Source organism: Leiobunum rupestre, chromosome 2 (assembly GCF_980474605.1).
Source record: "Leiobunum rupestre chromosome 2, qqLeiRupe1.1.hap1, whole genome shotgun sequence".
In the NCBI taxonomy this organism is placed as follows: domain Eukaryota; kingdom Metazoa; phylum Arthropoda; class Arachnida; order Opiliones; family Sclerosomatidae; genus Leiobunum; species Leiobunum rupestre.
In genome coordinates, this window is record NC_143385.1 from 82,396,405 (window position 1) to 82,418,872 (window position 22,468).

The window sequence follows — 22,468 nt, forward strand, 5'->3', positions numbered from 1 at the left end:
CATCTACATAATTTTTTCTGACTTTAATTCGCGCCTCTAACGTGGCGTCGCCGAAGGTACACGGAGGTACACACTAAAGGTTTCCCTAGCGCTTCGCCTTAATACTAGGTCATTGAGTATATTTCAGAAATCGGGTCTAACGTGACATCGCCGAAGGTAATTTCTCTGTGTATAACCCGTGGTCGTTGCGCTTCGCCTTATACTAGGTCAAGTATATTTTGGTCATTAAGTTTGTTTTTGGAATTTCGGATCGGATTACGCACTGGCTCGAATTTCGCACTGTAAATCGGGACTCAAGGACGAGCGTATTTTTATTTGTTCGTCATGAGAGTAAATCAGCCATTGGACACAGGGGGTTTAAAGGAGTACAGAGGGGTTTGGGACGGCGGCGAGTTTTTGAGTTATTTTTCCGGGGAAAAGGGTACTACGGAAATTCTCGCATGGGAAAAGGGGAGGGGAGTACCACGGTAACTATCACATGGGAAAAGGGGGGAGGGGGTACCACGGTAATTATCGCATGGGACAAAGGGGAGGGGGTTCCAACGTTGTTATCACATGAGAAAAGGGGGAAGAGGTACCACGGTAGTTATCACATGGGAAAAGGGGGGAGGGAGTACCAAGGTAATTATAACATGGGAAAAGAGGGGAGCGGGTACCACGGTAGTTATCACATGGGAAAAGGGGGGAGGGAGTACCAAGGTAATTATCACATGGGAAAAGAGGGGAGCGGGTACCACGGTAGTTATCACATGGGAAAAGAGGGGAGCGGATACCACGGTAATTATCACATAGGACAAAGGGGGAGGGGTACCGCGGTTATTATCACATGGGAAAAGGATGGAGGGGGTACCACGGTAATTATAACATGGGGAAAAGGGTGGAGGGGGTACCACGGTAATTGTAACATGGGGAAAAAGGGGGGAGGGGATACCACGGTAGTTATCACATGGGAAATGGGGGGAGGGAGTACCAAGGTAATTATCACATGGGAAAAGAGGGGAGGGGGTACCACGGTAGTTTTCACATGGGGAAAGGGGGGAGTAAGGGCCTTACTGGGGTGGTTCTACTATGGGGAAAAAGAGTACCATGGAAATTATCCCCTGGGAAGAAGGGAGAGGTGAGTACCACGGTAATAACCACATGGGGAAAAGGGGAGGAAGGGCCTTACTGGGGTAGTTCTACTAAGGGGAAAAGAGTACCATGGAAATTATCCCCTAGGAAAAAGGGGGAGGAGGCTTTACTGGGGGGGGAGGTTCGACTATGGGGTAAAGGGTACCACGGTAATTCTCGCATGGGAAAAAGGGTAGGCGGTCTTACTGCGGTGGTTCGACTATGGGGTAAAGGGTGCCACGGTAATTTTCGCATGGGAAAAAGGGTAGGCGGCCTTACTGCGGTGGTTCGACTATGGGGTAAAGGGTGCCACGGTAATTCTCGCATGGGAAAAAGGGTAGGCGGCCTTACTGCGGTGGTTCGACTATGGGGTAAAGGGTGCCACGGTAATTTTCGCATGGGAAAAAGGGTAGGCGGCCTTACTGCGGTGGTTCGACTATGGGGTAAAGGGTGCCACGGTAATTCTAGCATGGGAAAAAGGGTAGGCGGCCTTACTGCGGTGGTTCGACTATGGGGTAAAGGGTGCCACGGTAATTCTAGCATGGGAAAAAGGGTAGGCGGCCTTACTGCGGTGGTTCGACTATGGGGTAAAGGGTACCACGGTAATTCTCGCATGGGATCAGGTCACCATCATTCCATTTCGTGTAGGGTCTTTTAGGCCTGCCTTGTTCTTTAGTTCACTTTTTGCTTAACAAAGGGTCATAGACGATTTTATAACTTTTCATTCCTCGCCCAAGTAAGGCAGTATCACCACCTGTTGCTGCGATAAACAATTATTGAGATTTTTACCTAGGGCCATATGTAGAGGCGCAAAATTCCAAAATCGCCAAAATTAAATCGCGAACAATTACTACAAGATGGAACAGCCAAAATCGAACCCTTTTCCTCCTAGCACTCTTGATTTTACTCCTTTTATTAAAAACCGCGGCTCAGCACTGGCATAGGGGTAGAATTGTACTAGGATTAATAAGAAGGTTAAAATCTAACGTAGTCCACCTTTTTACTGGTTTGTGGTGAAACAAACCGTTCGTTAAGATTTTTGAATGGAATAAAGGTACAGTGGCATACTTATGAGTAATTATGTTACATATGCTAATACCAATCGAATGACGCTTGAAATAAATTTATATCGAGTGCCGTTGAAGAGAATCCGTCGATTCCCGGGGACCTATACGGACCTATAGCTTCCACTGTTTTATTCACCTTCACCACCACAGCTTACATCAGGAGCGAAAATATCGCTACTTTCCTCTATACTAGAGGCGAGGGGCTAACCACTTCCTTAAATTATGTACACCGATTACAGCCTTTGGCAGTGCTAAATCTCTAATCGATTACGTAACCACTTTGGTAGAGTCAAAGGAATGGGCTTGTACACCGATTACGGATAGTGGTTAGCCCCTCGACTAGAAGAAGAGACTAAAAACTAAGCATGCATTTATTTGTACTTGGGGAGCATGCCTATGTTAAGACGACTGGCGGGTATCATGATAAAATTTGTTCCCCGGGATGAGAGGGAAACTGTCACCGGGGTGAGTTTCAATAGCGTCGATGCTAGGGAACCAATGAGCACGAAAGGAATTGGGACCCGAGATACAAATCGTCACAAAATAATCATTTTCACTGAGTAAAAATAAGTGCATTCTTCTGAAAACTAAAAACTAGAAAATCAAATACGAATTCTTTATTAAAAATTAAATTTATAACGAATAAAATCTGTAGCAAAAAAAAGGTGTTAAAGACAAAACTTAATATTTTTTTAATAAAAAGTACGTTTCTTATCGTATAAAATGATTAGATTAATGAAGATCAACTAATGAGAGAAAATATTGACGCCGCAATAAGAGCAATCGGCCGAACAAGTGATAGACCAAATGATGCTAGGAATGTGGTTTAGATGGCCGTTGGCGCATAGGAACCAATCGTATCTAGCGAAAGACAGCGGCTCTAATCTTTCGACGACGGAGCGTTGGTCTTTTTCCAACGGAACGGCGCAGTCCGCCATCTCGACAAGCTTCCGTTTCAGACTAGTAATTGCGTTTGCCGCTACTTCGTCGTAGGTCGGTGAAAGCATTATTTTCATGGCTTTCAAGAAACAGTTCTTGTACTTCGTATCGCCGCTAACGTACATCTGTCCGAAGCTCGAGAGGAACAGAAAGCAATCTTGCAAACGATAGGTCTCTCTGAGGATGTCTTTCTGAACCTGAGATCCTCCGCAAAAGTAGATGTCACTCATCCTTTTCGAGACTGTGTTGTACAGGGTGTTCTTGTAATCGTTCAGTCGATCACGAATGCGATCCATTTCCTCATCTTGTTCAAAGACGAGAGTTTCAAGTTTAGTGTCAAATTTCAACAACGTTTCCAATATCTCGAGGTTATTGGCTATCGATACTAAGATGGTGTGACCGGCGTTTTGGACCATTAGTATCGTTCTCCAGAGACCCAGGAGCTCGAAGAAGAGCCCGGTCATCACTGTAGAAATGAACAGCTCGACCTGGAATTCTTCAATTCGTTTTCTTAAACTGATTTGCAGTTCGCCGCTAACTTGGAAAGTCGAAAATATTTCCATCTTAACGCGTTCGACGTTGTTGTTGGCCGTTTTGACGAGATCGCGGAAGAACAAACTTCTTCGGATGTTTCTGTAGCAGATGGGGCAGTAGAAACAGGATACCGCTATTGTCATCTGACTTCGGATAATGGCGTCGAGTTCGTTCAACTCGAAGATGTGCTCGCAGTCCAATTCGTAGAAAATCGCGTTGGGTGGCACTCCGACGCAGTACTCCGGGTGACATTCTCGACACAGCGACGGGCATTTCTCGCCGCACAAGCCCATACATGTGTGGTGGCAACTGAGCAAACGCGTGCACCGCTTCTTGCACGGAGATACTACGCAAAGAGTGTCGCAAATGTTTCGGCAAGCTTGGTGGATGCAACGCCGTTCGCATCTCTCATCGCATTGAACGCAAGGAAAGCCGCACATTTGCTGGCAGACATTGTGGGCGCATTTGTTCTCGCAAAGTCTTCGACACGGCTGGCAATTAACAGCGCACGGGTCTTGACAAACGTGACCGCAGACGAGAAATTTTTGGCATTTCATTTTGCAAGGTACGTGCAATCGGCCTTGGAAGCACCCGCCGCAACTTCCGCCACATTCGTGTTTGCAATCGAGAATGGCGTTACAGTTTTCTTTACACTCCGTTTGCAGTTGCAAAGGATTTATGGCTTTTACGGAATAACATCCTACTTGGCTGACGTGACCGCATGGTAGTTTAACGGCGACAGGTTGGTCGCAAAAAGGCAAACAAGGACTACCGCATTTGTTGGCGCAAGGGTGGTTGCAATTCAATAAGAGAGGACACTTTTCCTTACAAGCGGCCTTAATACTCTCGGGATCATGCTTGTATTGACATTCAATTTCGACGATGTGACCGCAGTGTCCTCGAATCTTGATAATGCATTCGCAAGGTCCACAAGTCTCTCCGCATTTGCGTAAGCACTCGTGACCGCACGACAGTTGTCTGTCGCATCTTCTACCGCAAATCAAATTTTCAACGTGGCACGGGACGAGTACGACGTGACCACATTGCGGTATCATTTTGCGGACCATTACTTCGCAAGTAGTACACGGATCTCCACAAATTCCCGCGCAAGGATGACCGCAAGAATAATTCCGAGTACATGGCTCGGGGCATGTCAAATCATCTTCTCTCTCGCAGCATTTAACGAGAGTTTGATGTTGGCATTTCGACATGAATTTCGGTACTTCAACCACGCATTCTCCGCATGGCTGATAACATAGTTTCGTACATTTGTGGTTTAAATCGCAAACAATCTTTTCGCATTGCTTTTTGCAGACGACGTTTTCGTGGCCTTGGTCTAAAGGATGGCATTTCAAGGCGCAAGTGTGACCGCAGGCGAGTGGAGAGTTACATACAGCGTTGCACCCACCATTGGTGACACGGGCGAAGTCGCTCGGTTTCGACACCAACGTTACCGTTTGATGAAGTTGACATACTAGTTCGAGCTGTGGTCCGATAGAAGACCTTTCGGTCAAATCCTTTCGTATATCTCGCCACAGCTCACTTTGGCGGGCCAAAAGTTCAAAGTTTCCGATGCAGTAAAGGCCTTTCTTCGCCCGAGATAAAGCGACGCAAACTCGATTGGCGGTCTTCAAAAATCCAATAACGCCATTTTCGTTACTTCTTACGAAAGACAGAAGAATGATGTCGTTTTCTTCGCCCTGATAATTGTCCACGACGGTAGCTTTGACTTGGTCCAGGGGCTCCGACATTAAGCCTCTGAGAGTCGACAATTGTCCTTGGTAAGTGGTGAGTATGGTTATCTGCGACGGCGAGTATCCTTGCAGAAGCAAATAGCGGCAAAGCGTGGTGATAAACTGCGCTTCGTGAAGGTTGACTTTACTGGTCGAGTCGAAGTCGCCGCGTTCGAGGCAGCCGTGAGTCAGGAAAAACATACTTTTCTTCATACCTTTGACGTCTTCGTATTCTTTGACCGTGAAATGATCTTCCAAATCTTTGTAAATATTGGGAACGAGCAGCTTCGAGATGCAAGGCTTCATTCTATGTTGAATGCCGAGAGTGACGTACGGCAGACCATTGATGATGAGTCGTTCGAACAATGAGATGTCCAGGTGAAATTTCGTGGCCAAATCGTAGACCACCGGGTTGGGTCGAAGCTGTTGATGGTCGCCGATTAAAATCAAATGCTGCGTGTGTTTGCTCAGCGAAGTGACAATCTGGGCTTCGAGTACTTCGGCGGCTTCTTCGACGATGACGATTTTCGAACGGAGCCCTTGAACGAACTGACGATATTTGGCGGCGCCCGTCGTGGTCAAGCCTATAACCGAGGCGGACTGCGCGATGATGACTTCCTGTTGAGTTTTAATTTCGCGGAATTCTCGCAACTTTCTTTCGTAGTCTTTTCGTACGTTTTCGAGCTCTTTCCGAATGTGTAGGTTGTAGAAGTAGTGCCAAGTTTTGTACAACCGCCATCGTTCCTCGCTTTTTAAATTCCAAATGTTTTTCTTCTTCAGGCTCTCGAGTTCGACCTCGTTGAGTAGTTTGCTTTCTCTCAATTTTTCCGCGATTATTTTTCTTTCCTGTTTCTTTCCGCCTTGGACCTGGAATCCGTCTTGACACACCACTTTCTCAAAAAATTCCTCAGCTTCGGGGGATTCCAAGTCAATCACTTTAACGCCCTCTTTATCGGCGACATCTTCTTGTCTTTGGGCTATGATGTAGTCGATCTCCTTGGAATCGAACTGGTCTCCGCTTGAAATTTTCAGACGCTCAAATTCTCCCGGAAGAGTTTCCCCGCTATTAGAGACGCATTTCCCATTCGCGTAACCCTCGCTTTCCAAATGACCTTTTAAATTTTTGACTTCGATATCGCCATTGGAAGACTTCATGGAGATCTTGCCTTCTTGGTGACCATTCATGGAGATCTTGCCTTCTTGATGACCATTCACGAAGATTTTGCCTTCTTGATGACCATTCACGAAGATTTTGCCTTCTTGATGACCATTCACGAAGATTTTGCCTTCTTGATGACCATTCACGAAGATTTTGCCTTCTTGGTGACCATTCACGAAGATTTTGCCTTCTTGGTGACCATTCACGAAGATTTTGCCTTCTTGGTGACCATTCACGAAGATTTTGCCTTCTTGGTGACCATTCACGAAGATTTTGCCTTCTTGGTGACCATTCACGAAGATTTTGCCTTCTTGATGACCATTCACGGAGATTTTGCCTTCTTGATGACCATTCACGGAGATTTTGCCTTCTTGATGACCATTCACGGAGATTTTGCCTTCTTGATGACCATTAACGGAGATTTTGCCTTCTTGATGACCATTCACGGAGATTTTGCCTTCTTGATGACCATTCACGGAGATTTTGCCTTCTTGATGACCATTCACGGAGATTTTGCCTTCTTGATGACCATTCACGGAGATTTTGCCTTCTTGATGACCATTCACGGAGATTTTGCCTTCATTCATAGATAATGGCTCGCGTGCCAAGTTATTATTGGAAGCTCCCTTCTCTTGGCCTTTGATTTTGTTAATACGTCTGGACGTTTCAGGTGTTCGAGGCACAGAAGTTCTGGCGTCGGTTTTCGTGGGCGTTCTTGGTTTAGCAGGGGGATCTTCATTGGCATCGAGCTTATCTTTCTTGAGTAAGGTGACTTGTGAATATTTCTTAGCCTCGAAGTTCACAGAAGCGTTGTCTTGGCGAGGTCCAAATTCTTCGGGGCACTTCATGGGCTTGTTTGATTTATTTTCGCTTGATTCAACAATCCAGGAATGTTCGTCATTTTCGAAATGATGATTGCGTAAATGAGGCGGAAATTGAATTCCCAACCAGTAAGGCAAGATTTTCCCCGCGTCATTTTTACCCAAATTGAAGTGTTTGGGGGCCTGCGACGAAAGATTAACGTACTGATCATCGTCAATTACAGTCTTCAAATCCGCTTCGGACAGAATGATATTTCCCGAGTTTTTCAGTTGCTTGTCCTTCTGAAGCATGATTTTCAAAGCGTCTCCAATCTGCCTCTTCATATCTCGAAAGTGACCCGTCATGTAAGTGTCTCCTCTCAAACTTCGAAAGTAGTTTCTCTTCAAATTGCCCATACAGTACGGTTGCAGCTTCTTACTGTTACTTCTACCTCCCACTCTCACTATTTTGTCAGTTAACTCCAAAACGCTTTCCAAGAACTGGTCGAGTGCGTGGTTGGTGTAACAAACCACGACGATGGGCGAGGATTCATCAGCCGATCCTTTCCAGTGGCTTTGATTGTGCAGCAAGGCCCGCATTATTTTCAATCCGACGAAAGTTTTCCCCGTTCCAGGGGGTCCTTGTATAATGGCGATTCTATTCGTCAAGGCCAGTTGCAGAGCCCTTCTTTGAGAAAAATCTAAACTGAGATCGTCAGCCGATGGCCACGTCTCTTCGGAAAGTAAAGTAACTGGTAAGGCGTTTAACTTCTCTCCGCAAGTACACGAATGGTTTTCCGGTTTCTTTACAGCGGCCATTCCCGAATTATAATGTTCGGTAAGACATCGTAAGCAGAATACCGTATGACTAGTAACGTATTCCGGAGGAGATATTTTCTTCTGTACTTCCACGATATGCTCCTTTAGGGGGAAAGTACTCTCTTCTATGTTCTGCAAAGCGGTGAGGACGTATCGACTAGCTTCGAAATAGGCTTCAGTTTCGATCATCGTAAAGGTCTTCCATCGTACTCTGAGAACTTCGTCGCAGTTCTCGAACTTCACGTCGACGAGTCCCTTTCGTAAACTCGACGTTTCGCTATTCCCCACCGTTCCAAAGTACAACGTCGCGAAGTTGTCGGGGGTCAAACAAACCAAGTTACCGTAAGTCAATCTTCTACTTCTATCCCATCGAATGCCTTTCAAGTTACTTTGGTTCAAATCAAACTGAACCTGGTACAGTACCCCGTCGTTGGACACCAAGGCATTCTTAATCGCGACGTTTTTGTAAACTTTGATATCGAGATTTCTTCCACTTTGATTTTCTCTTTGAAGGTAAGCGGCGATTCCTTCTCTGAGAGGCCGGACGAAATCTTCTCGCAGCAGACGGTATTGCGTGTCCAAGTACTGCTCCACGTTCATATACCTTCCTTCGATAATATTTTCCCTCAAGAACGGTCTTTTACGAGCGGACAATTCTCGGACGTCCGGAAATAAGGGTATTTGTCGGAAATCGTTGGGAGCGTCACAGACGGGTTTCTTGTCGCCGTAAACGAGAGTTAACTGCTCATTTATTTCACCAGATTTGTTAGTTAAATGTTCCAAGCGTTCCCAAATATCGGAGTGCTCTTCGGACGATATTAATTTGGTGACAAATGGCAACACGAACGAAACGGTTTGCCAGGACAAATGAGGATGCGTTTCTTGTAGCGCTCGCGTAAAATCCAAAACGGAACCAATCGCTTCCATCTTGTCGAATTCAAGTTTGCCAGTTTCCATCTTAACGAAGAGCTGAACCAAGGAGTTGTTGATGAAATACCCGCCTTCCGATAAAATGTTCATTAGGAAATGCCGCAAAGTTTCTCGGTGGTTGGTGGCGCAGGCTATCGATATTAGTCGAAGGACCAATTGTACTTTTTCGTCTTCCAGGTTCCGGCTATTGAGCAATTCTCTAAACCCGTACAGAGTGTCCTTTAACTTGAAGATGACTTCGTCGGGAGTCTTGGATGTCAACTCCACCAGATCGTCGTAGGTTTTCTTGATGGCCGGTGGTCGTCTTCCTCGGTATCGGTGTCTCGGCGGACGCCAACCGAAAGGATTGCGCCCGAAATTATTCATATTCCCCAAATTAATCTGAAAGAGATTTGAGCAGTTGTAAAGCTTTTCTACCATTGGCCGTTAAAGAGGTAAATCTAGCGCAGAATGAAACGCGAGTTGATAAGACCTAGGAGCCACAAACACAGCACCCCACACGAGGATAACGCAACCCGTCAAAAGTCGTGGATTTTCTCGCGTACAATTTTCATTGGTTAGACGCTGCCTTAGCGAGTTTAAAGGCTAGCTGCGTTCTCCTTGTGTTTGTTGCTCCTAGATAATACGAAGCTACTAACTACGGGTGGTAGGGTGGCAGAGTGGTTAGAACTTTCGCCTCGCAGCGAGGATCCGGGTTCGATATCAACATGAAGCACAAGGTGACCACAGGAAAACCTCAATTTGTTTAGAGGAAAAATAGGATATTTGAAGTCATTTTCTAGGAAATTATAGGAACGTTCCGGTTAATTTATACTATACGAAATTATAGGAAAATTTTTAATAAAGATAAAACAAATGCTTTTAAAGGAGCTTTGGTTTAATAATATTACATTTAATATGAAACCATCACAGACTTGGCGAATAGATATTTAAGTATTATTGCATTTTCATTTTAAAACACCAGCCAGCCGTTAAAGTCACTGAACTTACGTCGTTAGTGCTGGATGTTTTGGAGTGCCTTCTATCGTACTTTAAAACTATAATGAAAGCGAAGCGCAAAGTACGAAAAATAAGATAATAGTCAAATTATAGGAAGTTATAGGAAGACAATCTAATATAGGAAAAATTATAAAATATAGGAAGTGTGGTCACCCTGTATTTATTTTTGGTAATAGGCAAGCTGATTATTGAAGTGAACGATGCAAATTGGAAATGAAGAGTTCCCAGTAAACAATGAATGAAAGTCCTAGTGTTGTAAGTTGGAAAATTTTCCGGAAAATGACCGAGGCCTCTTTTCCGGAATATTTTCCGTATTTTTCCGAAAAAAATAAAAAAAAGTTTTCATTCCAAGATTAGTCTAATATATTGTTTGAAAATTTAAATAAAGTGGCATTTTCACCTCATTTTTTCGAATCTGAAAGTAAAACTAAACCTCTAGACTAGTTTATACTGATTAACAATGTAAAACTATTAATGTTTTGTAGTATGTTTACTGATATTAGACATTTTATATCGATAAAAAGTTAAAAACATTAAAAACCCTTAAAAAGTAATGTATGTTTGAATTTTTGATTTTTCCGATTTGCGGAAAATTTTCCGCTATTCGGAAAATTTTCCGGAAACTTTTCCGCATTTTATTTTTCCGGAAAATTAACAACACTAAATGAAACTATCAAGGTAATAGTTAGTGTAGGGAGCTGTTGGCTCGCGTGGCATGAAGGGCTTGCCACCACCCTCCTACGCATTGTAACAAAGAACCTAGTAATTCTCGAAACGTTGTGTCGAACTTTTATTGTTTTTAAATTGTAAATAAAGTAATGTATTGTTAAATTGATTTTATTAAGTCCTTATTAAATACAGTTATTTATCTCATGAGTATTCCGTAAGAAAATTAATAATTACTTAGGCCTAAGGTGGTGCCTTGGGTATTAGCCTAGCTGATAATTATTATTATTATCAAGAATGTATTGAAGTTACTAAGAATATTGGACTACAGGATTCTGATTCCCATCCTTGCAGCCTTTGGAGCTTAAATTCGTCTGCTTTCCCATTCAAGTTTGCTATATAGTATAACCTTGAATGACCCTTAAATGCAGACGAACTTTCTCCACAAAAGCTGTGAGGATGGTACCAGGGGTTAATGCTATGCTGAGATATTCTTAGTAACTTCAATACATTCTTGTTATTATTATTAACGTGACGAAGACCAAGTTTTTGAAGTCAAACTGCGACCCGTGATAAATATTTGAAGTAAAGGTTTAAGCCTTAGATGTCTATGAAAATCCGAAATTAGAGATATTTGAATAATATTACTGAGTGTATTTATTATACTTCGGACAATTTTTAGCATTTCAGCGAATCTCCCGTCGCGATTCGCCAGTATGTTCTTCCCCTTGAAGTGGAATTAATGGTCCCCGAATCTCATTGGTTCCCTAAAACTGACGTCGTTCGACTATATTGAAGTGCACTTATGAGCCGTATTTCCTTCCCCCTTTCGTGCTGGGGGAAATCTAAACAGTTTCCGCGGATAGTGTCAACATAATAATTGGGAGCCCTGCATAGAATGACTATTTTTTTTATTAATTATAGGAACTTAACAGAGAAAATATAAAAATCCATAGGTAAAAATCTCTTGAATAGGAACACATTACCCATTAAAACCATTGATTCAATATTTACTTAAAACGTGTTTCAAAATGAAAATAAGAAAAATACTTAGCGTTTTGATTTTTTGAAAAAACAAAGATTCCATAAGATTGGCATAATGCTGCATGTAAGCAGCCAGGGAAATAAGGGCTAACCCCAATTTTAAAGGTAATATACATCATTATTATCAAGTAAGAGCCCCCCTAAGTTATTTTTTAATATTTCCTATAAGTTAAGGTGTTTAGTACATTTACCATAAGCGTTTCAGCAGCTATCTAATCATTTTTTTTTAATTTTCGGGATTTATAAAGTAGGAACAATTTGAAAAAAGCAATAAGACGTAATTGTTGTCATTTAAATGATGATAACAATACAGGTAATTTGAAGTTAAAGGATCTACCGACGAGCTAATTACATAATAAAACGCAGACGGGTTTACTCATAAGTGTATAATATTGTTACAATTTTCAATTTCAATTTATTGAGTAGTAGTATTTAGGTAATTTTACAGAATTTATGGGCCGAAGTCATCTTGCGACTTATAAGAGTGACACTTCCTATTCTTCACATGCAAAAGTTTACTGAAAGCTATTCGCAAGACAGACTGCACTACGGGCTTCATCGCCGTTTGGCGTCCGCTTGCTAACGCATCACTCGTAGCCTTTGACAACGCCTCGCTAGGGGGAGATTTTCTTCTTGTGAGGACACCACTCCGTTACTAGCTCTCACATTGTCAGTACTATATTCCCCAATGTGACAAACTTATGTAACAATATTATAGACTTGTGGTTTACGCTATCAGACAACGCGTTCGATATTTCTTATTAACCACCGGACGACAAGCGTTGTTTGTCAAGACATTCTTATTTGTCACGATTTTTATAGATGTAGCCTGATATTTTTCCAAAACTGGGTTATCTTTTTGATTTTTACATATTTTACAGTGCCCCACCGGTTAAATTGAATATAACCTATAGACTAGCCCAACAATTTGACAGATTACCTCCGCAACAAACCACTACCTAGCGCCGAAAAGGTCCAAAGCCATAGGAGGGAGCGGACAATATCGGAATCATACGACTTTCAACATGGATGAAATTATTTCTTAGTTCATACTTATAATATTTGTTAAAGAATGAAACATAATTACTTTTACGGTAGAGATTCTGTTTTCCAAGACGGTTCGAGCTGTGTAACTCTTGATTTGAAGCAGCGGCCGTCTGCAAAGAGTATGTCATTGGGGGCGTGACGCAAAATATACATATTGCTATACAAATACGGAATGACGTAATAAATACATTTAAAGATAAAAAAAACTAAATTTGTCACGCTGCAAGATAAGCTTCACAAACTGTTTATTTTCTAATTGATCAAGTCAAATGTCATCCATAAAAATATATTATTCAGATAAGCTTCTGATTAATATATATTTTTAGGAACGAAATTTTACTTGGGATAAAATATAAAAATATAATAAACACTAATAAATCTGAGGAGTATATTTTTATATGTTAACTCAAGAATATATCTCTTTAGTCGACCATAAAAATATATTCTTCAGATAAACTTCTGAATAATTTGAAGAATATATTTTTATGGAAGAAATTTTACTTGGAATATCATATAAAAATATAATAATAAGATTATTCAGAAGTTTATCTGAAGAATACATTTTTATGGAAGAAATTTTACTTGGAATATCACAAAAATATAATAATAAGATTATTCAGAAGTTTATCTGAAGAATATATTTTAATGGAAGAAATTTTACTTGGAATATCATATAAAAATATAATAATAAGATTATTCAGAAGTTTATCTCAAGAATATATTTTTATGGAAGAAATTTTACTTGGAAAATCATATAAAAATATAATAATAAGATTATTCAGAAGTTCATCTGAAGAATATATTTTTATGGAAGAAATTTTACTTGGAATATCATATACAAATATAATAATAAGATTATTCAGAAGTTTATCTGAAGAATATATTTTTATGGAAGAAATTTTACTTGGAATATCATATACAAATATAATAATAAGATTATTCAGAAGTTTATCTGAAGAATATATTTTTATGGAAGAAATTTTACTTGGAAAATCATATAAAAATATAATAATAAGAATATTCAGAAGTTTATCTGAAGAATATATTTTTATGGAAGAAATTTTACTTGGAAAATCATATAAAAATATAATAATAAGATTATTCAGAAGTTTATCTGAAGAATATATTTTTATGGAAGAAATTTTACTTGGAATATCACAAAAATATAATAATAAGATTATTCAGAAGTTTATCTGAAGAATATATTTTTATGGAAGAAATTTTACTTGGAATATCACAAAAATATAATAATAAGATTATTCAGAAGTTTATCTGAAGAATATATTTTTATGAAAGAAATTTTACTTGGAAAATCATATAAAAATATAATAATAAGAATATTCAGAAGTTTATCTGAAGAATATATTTTTATGGAAGAAATTTTACTTGGAAAATCATATAAAAATATAATAATAAGATTATTCAGAAGTTTATCTGAAGAATATATTTTTATGGAAGAAATTTTACTTGGAATATCACAAAAATATAATAATAAGATTATTCAGAAGTTTATCTGAAGAATATATTTTTATGGAAGAAATTTTACTTGGAATATCACAAAAATATAATAATAAGATTATTCAGAAGTTTATCTGAAGAATATATTTTTATGGAAGAAATTTTACTTGGAAAATCATATAAAAATATAATAATAAGAATATTCAGAAGTTTATCTGAAGAATATATGTTTATGGAAGAAATTTTACTTGGAAAATCATATAAAAATATAATAATAAGATTATTCAGAAGTTTATCTGAAGAATATATTTTTATGGAAGAAATTTTACTTGGAATATCACAAAAATATAATAATAAGATTATTCAGAAGTTTATCTGAGGATATATTTTTATGGAAGAAATTTTACTTGGAATATCACAAAAATATAATAATAAGATTATTCAGAAGTTTATCTGAAGAATATATTTTTATGGAAGAAATTTTACTTGGAAAATCATATAAAAATATAATAATAAGATTATTCAGAAGTTTATCTGAAGAATATATTTTTATGGAAGAAATTTTACTTGGAATATCACAAAAATATAATAATAAGATTATTCAGAAGTTTATCTGAAGAATATATTTTTATGGAAGAAATTTTACTTGGAATATCATATAAAAATATAATAATAAGATTATTCAGAAGTTTATCTGAAGAATATATTTTTATGGAAGAAATTTTACTTGGAATATCATATAAAAATATAATAATAAGATTATTCAGAAGTTTATCTAAGAATATATTTTTATGGAAGATATTTTACTTGGAATATCATATAAAAATATAATAATAAGATTATTCAGAAGTTTATCTGAAGAATATATTTTTATGGAAGAAATTTTACTTGGAATATCATATAAAAATATAATAATAAGATTATTCAGAAGTTTATCTAAGAATATATTTTTATGGAAGATATTTTACTTGGAATATCATATAAAAATATAATAATAAGATTATTCAGAAGTTTATCTGAAGAATATATTTTTATGGAAGAAATTTTACTTGGAATATCATATAAAAATATAATAATAAGATTATTCAGAAGTTTATCTGAAGAAGATATTTTTATGGAAGAAATTTTACTTGGAATATCATATACAAATATAATAATAAGATTATTCAGAAGTTTATCTGAAGAATTTATTTTTATGGTCGACTAAAGAGATATATTCTCGAGATAACGTATAAAAATATATTCCACAAATTTATCGGAATAATCTGAAGAATATATTTTTATGAACGAAATATAATATATATTTAAAAATATATCCTTCAAATTAATTGAAGCGTTTATTTTATCTCTATAATTGACCATAAAAATATATTCTTCATATAAACATGATTGGGGTGACGGGTCACATGGTCAGCTAAGGCCGACGAATAAGTTTTATTATTTTTAACGTCATTTTATATGTTCGTATGCTAATTTTAATTTTACATTTGTACTTTACTATTTGTTGTTCTGCCGCAGCAGTGCCACCGAGCTTTTTACATAACAATGTGGATGCGGCTGAAGGAGTCTTACACGAGCATGCTAGGCTAGCTCGTTTTCAAAATCCGCTTCACTAACTCCAGTTTCTTATCAGTAAAACCATAAGTGTATAATATTGCAACAATGGGTCAGAAATGTATATACCGGTGCTCAAAAACGCTACTACACCGGTGGTCTCATCATAATGCCCTACGCCAGCGTCCACAATCCAGCATGGGTAGTAAGTAGTACCCTACTACTGATGGTCTCACAATCGACCCGAGCCACTCATCCAGACAAAAGGCGCAGCAATGGCTCGACCAGCTTCCATTTCTTGCACAGCTGTGGGATAGAGAGTTGATGCTATAGCAACTCCAGCCGATATCCTACCTACGTAGGTAGAGAGCCATACCCATTGGAGAGAGCTCCTAAAGGGGAACGACGGGCACACAGCGGTACACCTAACCCGGCACAGCTATCACGGGATATCCTGGTGTGCTCCAAAAGGCCGGGAAACCACTGCCCCTCATACGGAGACCCGCCGCCCCACAGCAGGCTACCCAATCCTCCGAGGTGGCCAGTTTGCCGGGACCCTCTCCGTTAGCCGGAGCCGAAACTCAGTTTCCAGCCCCTACCTGACCGAAGTCGGAGGTGGAGATAGGATCATTTGATCACAGCTAACATCTCCCAGCGCACCAGGCCCTTGTGGGTTACCAGAGCCGGACCCCGACTCCCCGGTAAAGCTACCAGTTATTGCACACTCTGACCCGTTAAGGGCCTCTTCACACGCACAATACAGACTGCAGTACGGGCTTTGTCGCCGTTTTCCGTCCGCTTGCTAACGCGTCACACATTGCCTTTTACAACGCCTCGCTAGGCGGAGATTTTCTTCTTGTGATGACGTCACTCTGTTACTAGCTCTCAGTAAAATATTCCGCTAAGTGACAAACTTATGGAACAACTTTATAGACTTATGGTACAACTGATGACGCGTTTTTCGTCACGGAGTTCAAAGTACTTTACGTCATATCCCGCGAAAAAGGTTTCCTTATGTAAAATACTTCAATGGCATACTTATGAGTGATTATGTTACATAAGAGTTTAAGCCACGCCCATTTCTCTATTCTCTATAGACACAATGGCACAGTGGCGTAGACAATGGGAGGGTTTCCGTGTCAGCCCCCCCCCCCCCCCTTGGGCGTATCTTTATCTGTACTAAAATTTCATCCCCTTCTCAGGTATTTTATATAGTTTGATGCGCATTCGTTTCTGAACGAATTTTTTCACTTCCGGTTTGGACGTCACGTTTGCAATCGGAGACTCAACGAAATAAGCTTTCCAGAAAGCCGGTTATTTTGTTGATCAACGGAATCGTAACGCGTTTGACATGGAATTGACATGTGAAAGCAGTACCAAAAGCAGACAACTAGTTTATTTTCCAATTTTCCAAAAAGTCGTTCAGTAACCTCTGACGTCACGTTGCTCAACATGGCTTAACGGTTAAAAAACAGTTTGGCTTCTGATTGCTGTTACTGAACGCAGTTTAGTTTTCCGCTTAATTATTATGTTCTTCTATTATGTTCGAGGGGACGTCAAAATCAGTGTTCCACCCACCCGTAAATCCTAAACGCAATGGCGAGGGTTGATATTCCGATTTTAGATTCAACCTACTATCAACGCCTATGACCTCACGCCATCAAAGAAACCATCTCTTCTAGCTGGTTTTATGATGGGCAATATGACGTCAAACCAGGGACCGCAACATTCAGGCCCATTTCTACCATTGGGCAAGGTACATGTAGGACTAGGGCCTACGGCGCCGTGCTCCGAGGGTGCACCATCAGGCCCTTAATATATTTTTTTTATAAATTATTTGTAAAATATTCAATAAAGACATGATATTATTAGCCCAGGGGCGCCTGAAAGCTAAAGACGACCCTGGCAACGGTAGAAAATTATGACCGACTAATGAACGCACCCTTAAACGAATATTGACGCCAACACGGATTTCATGGATCTGCGTTGGTAGCCAGTGTAATTATGTTCGTTGAACCTAACTATATAATTTTTCAAAATTACCAATAATAGTCAATTATATGTTCGGATTCATTAATTGTAATTATTTCGTCCAAGTTTGGTTAATTTTGCATTATGAGACGGTTTCAATTTTGTTTGCGGCGAAATGTTAACTACTTAATCAGGTCGATAATTATTAGGAGTCAACGAGGTTTATAATAGCCCAGGACAGATAGACTAAAAATTGGTACATTATACATTTAAGGCTTTCTGAATAGTATTGTAATTTTTTTTTGGTGTACAACCGTTATTTTGACCGCCATCTTGGGAAATGGCAGCCAAAAAGGTTTTCCACGTAACTTTCCACTATATGTTTCAATATGTTTGAAAATTGGTAAATAGTTTTATTACGGCCTTTGGAACATGGTTACAAAATCTTATGTATCTGCGACTGTTATTTCGTCCGCCATCTTAGAAAATGGCGGACTGCAATGCCGAATTTCGCATTCAAAATTGAATGATATAGTCCGATTGTTTTCAAATTTGGTAAATTTTTTGATTATGACGCTGAGAACACTATTACAAAATCTTAAAGGTATCTGACGGTTACTTCGTTCGCCATCTTGGAAAATGGCCGTCTGGAAAATATTCACCTTGTCGATAGCATTCTTATAACTATTTCGAATCACTTTAGGGTTAGATTATTAGCTTTTAAAATCTGGAAAATGAAAACCCGTGATACAAATGTATATGTATATATAAATAATATAACACATTTAATAATAATAATAATATAACACATTTAATTAGGAAATGCCCAAAACTATTTATATATTCTTAAAATATTCAATGAAATATTTATCAGTTGCTGCAGCTCGTACCAAGAAACATCCATCTTTCTTTGTCCAAATAATAATAAATGTCGTTGCCCATCTCTCTAGCAAGACATTTCGAAATTAAAACACACCGGTTTATATATGTAGATATTAAAATTTAAAATCTATTAGTCGTTACATGAATAATACTTTGCTAACTAACCATTCTGGAGCAAGTAACCGTTTTCTGATTTCAGTAGTTCATAGAGAGTAAGGAAAGAGTTGCGAGTTACTTCTTTACGGTTACAGAATGGAAACAAATGATATGGTTTCAAATATATCTCTAACGATTAATATCAATTTTTGTGAGCTTAAATTACTTTTAAATTACCCCTTTACGAATGAGCGTTTGCCTGTAAAACACGTACACACATATTCACACTCATTTCGTGTAACTGTAGAACGACTTGCCTTAAAAACTGCGATTGCAAAAGATCTGGTCTCGTTTGCTCTGCAAAGTGTGGTATGATCTGAAGTAACCCTTGGAAATATTTGATTGAAGAAGACGAGATTATAATTTGCGATTTGTAAATATTAGGAAGTAGCTGGGGAGCCCGACCTTCGACCGCGTCCCACATAGTTGCATTGATCGTATAATTCGTAAAGCCATCAATTTAATCACTGATATATTTAAGATTTTGTATCTCCATATATTTTCTCATGTATAAAACGACGATACTTATCGTACACCGAGGTAAAGGATTGCACCAAAATTGCTACACAATATCGCGCAGTTTCCTAACAACGATCCAGTGGCGCACCCAGAATTGTTTTCTGGAGGGGGCCCGTGAAGATCAAAACTCTTTCGACTGCTTTAGTTGTAATAATTATAAAAAAACCGAGTTTTCTTTTTGTTCTTGGAGGGGGCCCGGGCCTTCTGCCCCCACCCACGTGCGCCACTGCAACGATTTGAAGGATCAAAATGGCAGGATTGAATAAATATGATTTTTTTCTGGTTTAAATTTAATCACTGATATATTAAAGATTTTGTACCTCCAAAAATAACCGTGTACCACTATAAGAAACACATTTGATCGTTTAGAACAGGTTTATTAGATTGTATAACGCCAAAAGTAAATATTAATATTTACTTTTGATAACGCCTTTACTCTAAAATTTCGAAGTACTCCTATAGACTCCTCTAAGAAACCTTTTAGACTGCTTTAGAACTCGTACTCATATCAGTAACCTAGCTGACCCCTTTAACGTCGTGTACCGTGTACCTCTATAAATATCAGTGTACTCCTATAAGGAGCCCCATGAACATCTTTAAACTACCGCCAGAGCCATGCTATTTTTTTTGGGCCCGGGGCAAATGTTTTAGACCCCGGGCTCCACTAACGTTTTCAAAATGTTATTGACTTTCTCCCCCTCCTTGACCTAGGGGCCCCAATCAGTTCCTCATGGGCCATATACTGCCAGGACCCGGGGATATAGACCGTTCTCTATTAAATTAAAACACGTGGCCTGTAGAGAGAAAGGAAAGCCCATCGACAGTTCGAATATAAATGATGAAAAACGATACATCGCCAAAGAAAACATCATGTGCTTATTATATAGTTAATTAAACAGTTTTGGCCCTTTTCCAATAAAATGTTTTCTAAAAATAAATGTGTTATATGTGTATCACCGGTTTTCATTTTCCAGATTTTAAAAGCTAACAATCTAACCCTAAAGTAATTTGAAATAGTTATAAGAATGCTATCGACAAGGTGAATATTTTCCAGACGGCCATTTTCCAAGAAGGCGAACGAAGTAACCGTCAGATACCTTTAAGATTTTGTAATAGTGTTCTCAGCGTCATAATCAAAAAATTTACCAAATTTGAAAACAATCGGACTATATCATTCAATTTTGAATGCGAAATTCGGCATTGCAGTCCGCCATTTTCTAAGATGGCGGACGAAATAACAGTCGCAGATACATAAGATTTTGTAACCATGTTCCAAAGGCCGTAGTAAAACTATTTACCAATTTTCAAACATATTGAAACATATAGTGGAAAGTTACGTGGAAAACCTTTTTGGCTGCCATTTTCCAAGATGGCGGCCAAAATAACGGTTGTACAACAAGTAAAAATTACAATACTATTCAGAAAGCCTTAAATGTATAATGTACCAATTTTTAACATTTTTGGACTGTTTCATTTAATTTATGACGTCCGGCGTGCTTGGCGGCCATTTTCCAAGATGGCGTCGGAAGCTCACGTTCTAGAGGTGGGGACTTTTAGTATATTTTTTTTGGGGTCCAAAACTACCTATGTACCAATTTTCATCTTTATGGGAAAATGTTCCGGGTCAAACCGTATCTGTCCTGGGCTATAAGTTGAATGAAGAAAAACAACGCATGCACTGTCTTCCTCCATAAGGGCCCACAAGGCCAACTGTCTGTCAGTGGCGTAAGCGAGGGGCTGATCACTCCGTGTAATCGGTGTACCTTTGACTGTACTAATTGGATTACGCGTAATCTTTGAAGTCCCTGCCTTTGGCAGTGCTAATCTAAGCGTAATCCGGTGTACAGACTTTCTAAGAGTGGTTAGCACCTCGGGCGTAAGTAAAGTTAACAACCCACACACAAAACTAGTTTTAGGTCCTTTAGAATAAGTCGCGTTTCGGGGATGAGACGATTCTTCAACCAAAACATTCGATTTCGGAGCCACTTCACTTCGACGTGAATTGTTTTCATAACAGTCAGAAACCGCAAAACCCAACTAAAGATTATAAACCGCCAAACTCTCTGACACACCTTGAGCTGCTGCCTCACGGTCGGACGGTCCTCACCCACCCAAGGGAATCGTCTAAAATTGGTTTGCTAAATGTCAGAAACGGCTTAACCGCCCAAAATACATATAAAAGTGGCATACACATTATGAAGGGGATCAATTTTACAATTTTGCATCGGTCCCAAGCTACACCACCGAGGAAACGCAATGCTGAAAATAATAATTACCAAGAAATGTTATCTGTACAAAAACTCTTAGTTCGCCAAGGCTTGGGGTATAGAAATTTAATGTACGATTATTTGAGTTATCATCTGCTACTTTGTTTAAGAACCAGAAATGAAAAACACACGTGCGATAAGTGATATCGAGCCTTGGCCTAGAATACTTATGAGGCTAATATAAAGCGAATTTGTACCTCAGTAAACCAATTCAATACTCCAAAAACCTTACCTAAATATAAATCGTTGCAGCGAAAGAAACCACCGAAGACAGCCACGATTAGACCCGCTCTTCATCCATGACGTACACAAAACGTTCCAAAAACTGGAACAAAATAAAACTGTAAGTAGTCTGTGTAGTAATATTACGCGGGGCGCCAAATTTTTTGTTTTATTTTTACATACGTCCGGTTTCGAATTCCAAAACCTATCGCCAAATTTGCGAATGTGGAAGAACAACAGGAAAAACTATAATATTTTAGAATAGATGTAGACTTTTTTAGTACCGCTACCTATAAAAAAATATTTGGCTTGATGCCCATGCTAATCGCAAATTTTAATAGTTCTTTTTAGAAATTAACAGTCATGTAGAAATTATAAAACGTTTAACTTATCGTCACGAGACAGAATCTGATATTTTCGACATAACGGTAGCTCGTGACATTATCTCTCTCTGGTAGCATTACTAAAATTATACTTTGACGTAAGAGTAACGTTTTCTTACTAAATTCCTTCCTCCTTTATAAAATACACTTTTTCAATATCTTCTTGTAATAGGTGTTTCCATAAAATAAAATAATACAAAAATGAGAGT

The 22,468-nt window shown here is 39.0% G+C and overlaps 1 protein-coding gene across 1 annotated transcript; it reads right to left on the bottom strand.

Moving 5' to 3' along the window:
- Positions 1-2,779: 2,779 nt before the first annotated feature.
- On the bottom strand, positions 2,780-22,072 carry LOC149959547 (NFX1-type zinc finger-containing protein 1-like). Its single transcript, XM_090166496.1, has 2 exons — positions 21,887-22,072; positions 2,780-9,472 (listed from the first exon to the last, which is right to left on the bottom strand). Exon 2 carries the CDS (start codon positions 9,455-9,457, stop codon positions 2,924-2,926), a length of 6,534 nt encoding a protein of 2,177 aa, XP_090022622.1. The 5' UTR covers positions 9,458-9,472; positions 21,887-22,072; the 3' UTR covers positions 2,780-2,923.
- Between the last annotated feature and the right edge of the window lie 396 nt (positions 22,073-22,468).

Excerpts from the sequence above, each read along its gene's own strand:
- LOC149959547 (XM_090166496.1), bottom strand. The coding sequence starts at position 9,457 with ATGAATAATTTCGGGCGCAATCCTTTCGGTTGGCGTCCGCCGAGACAC.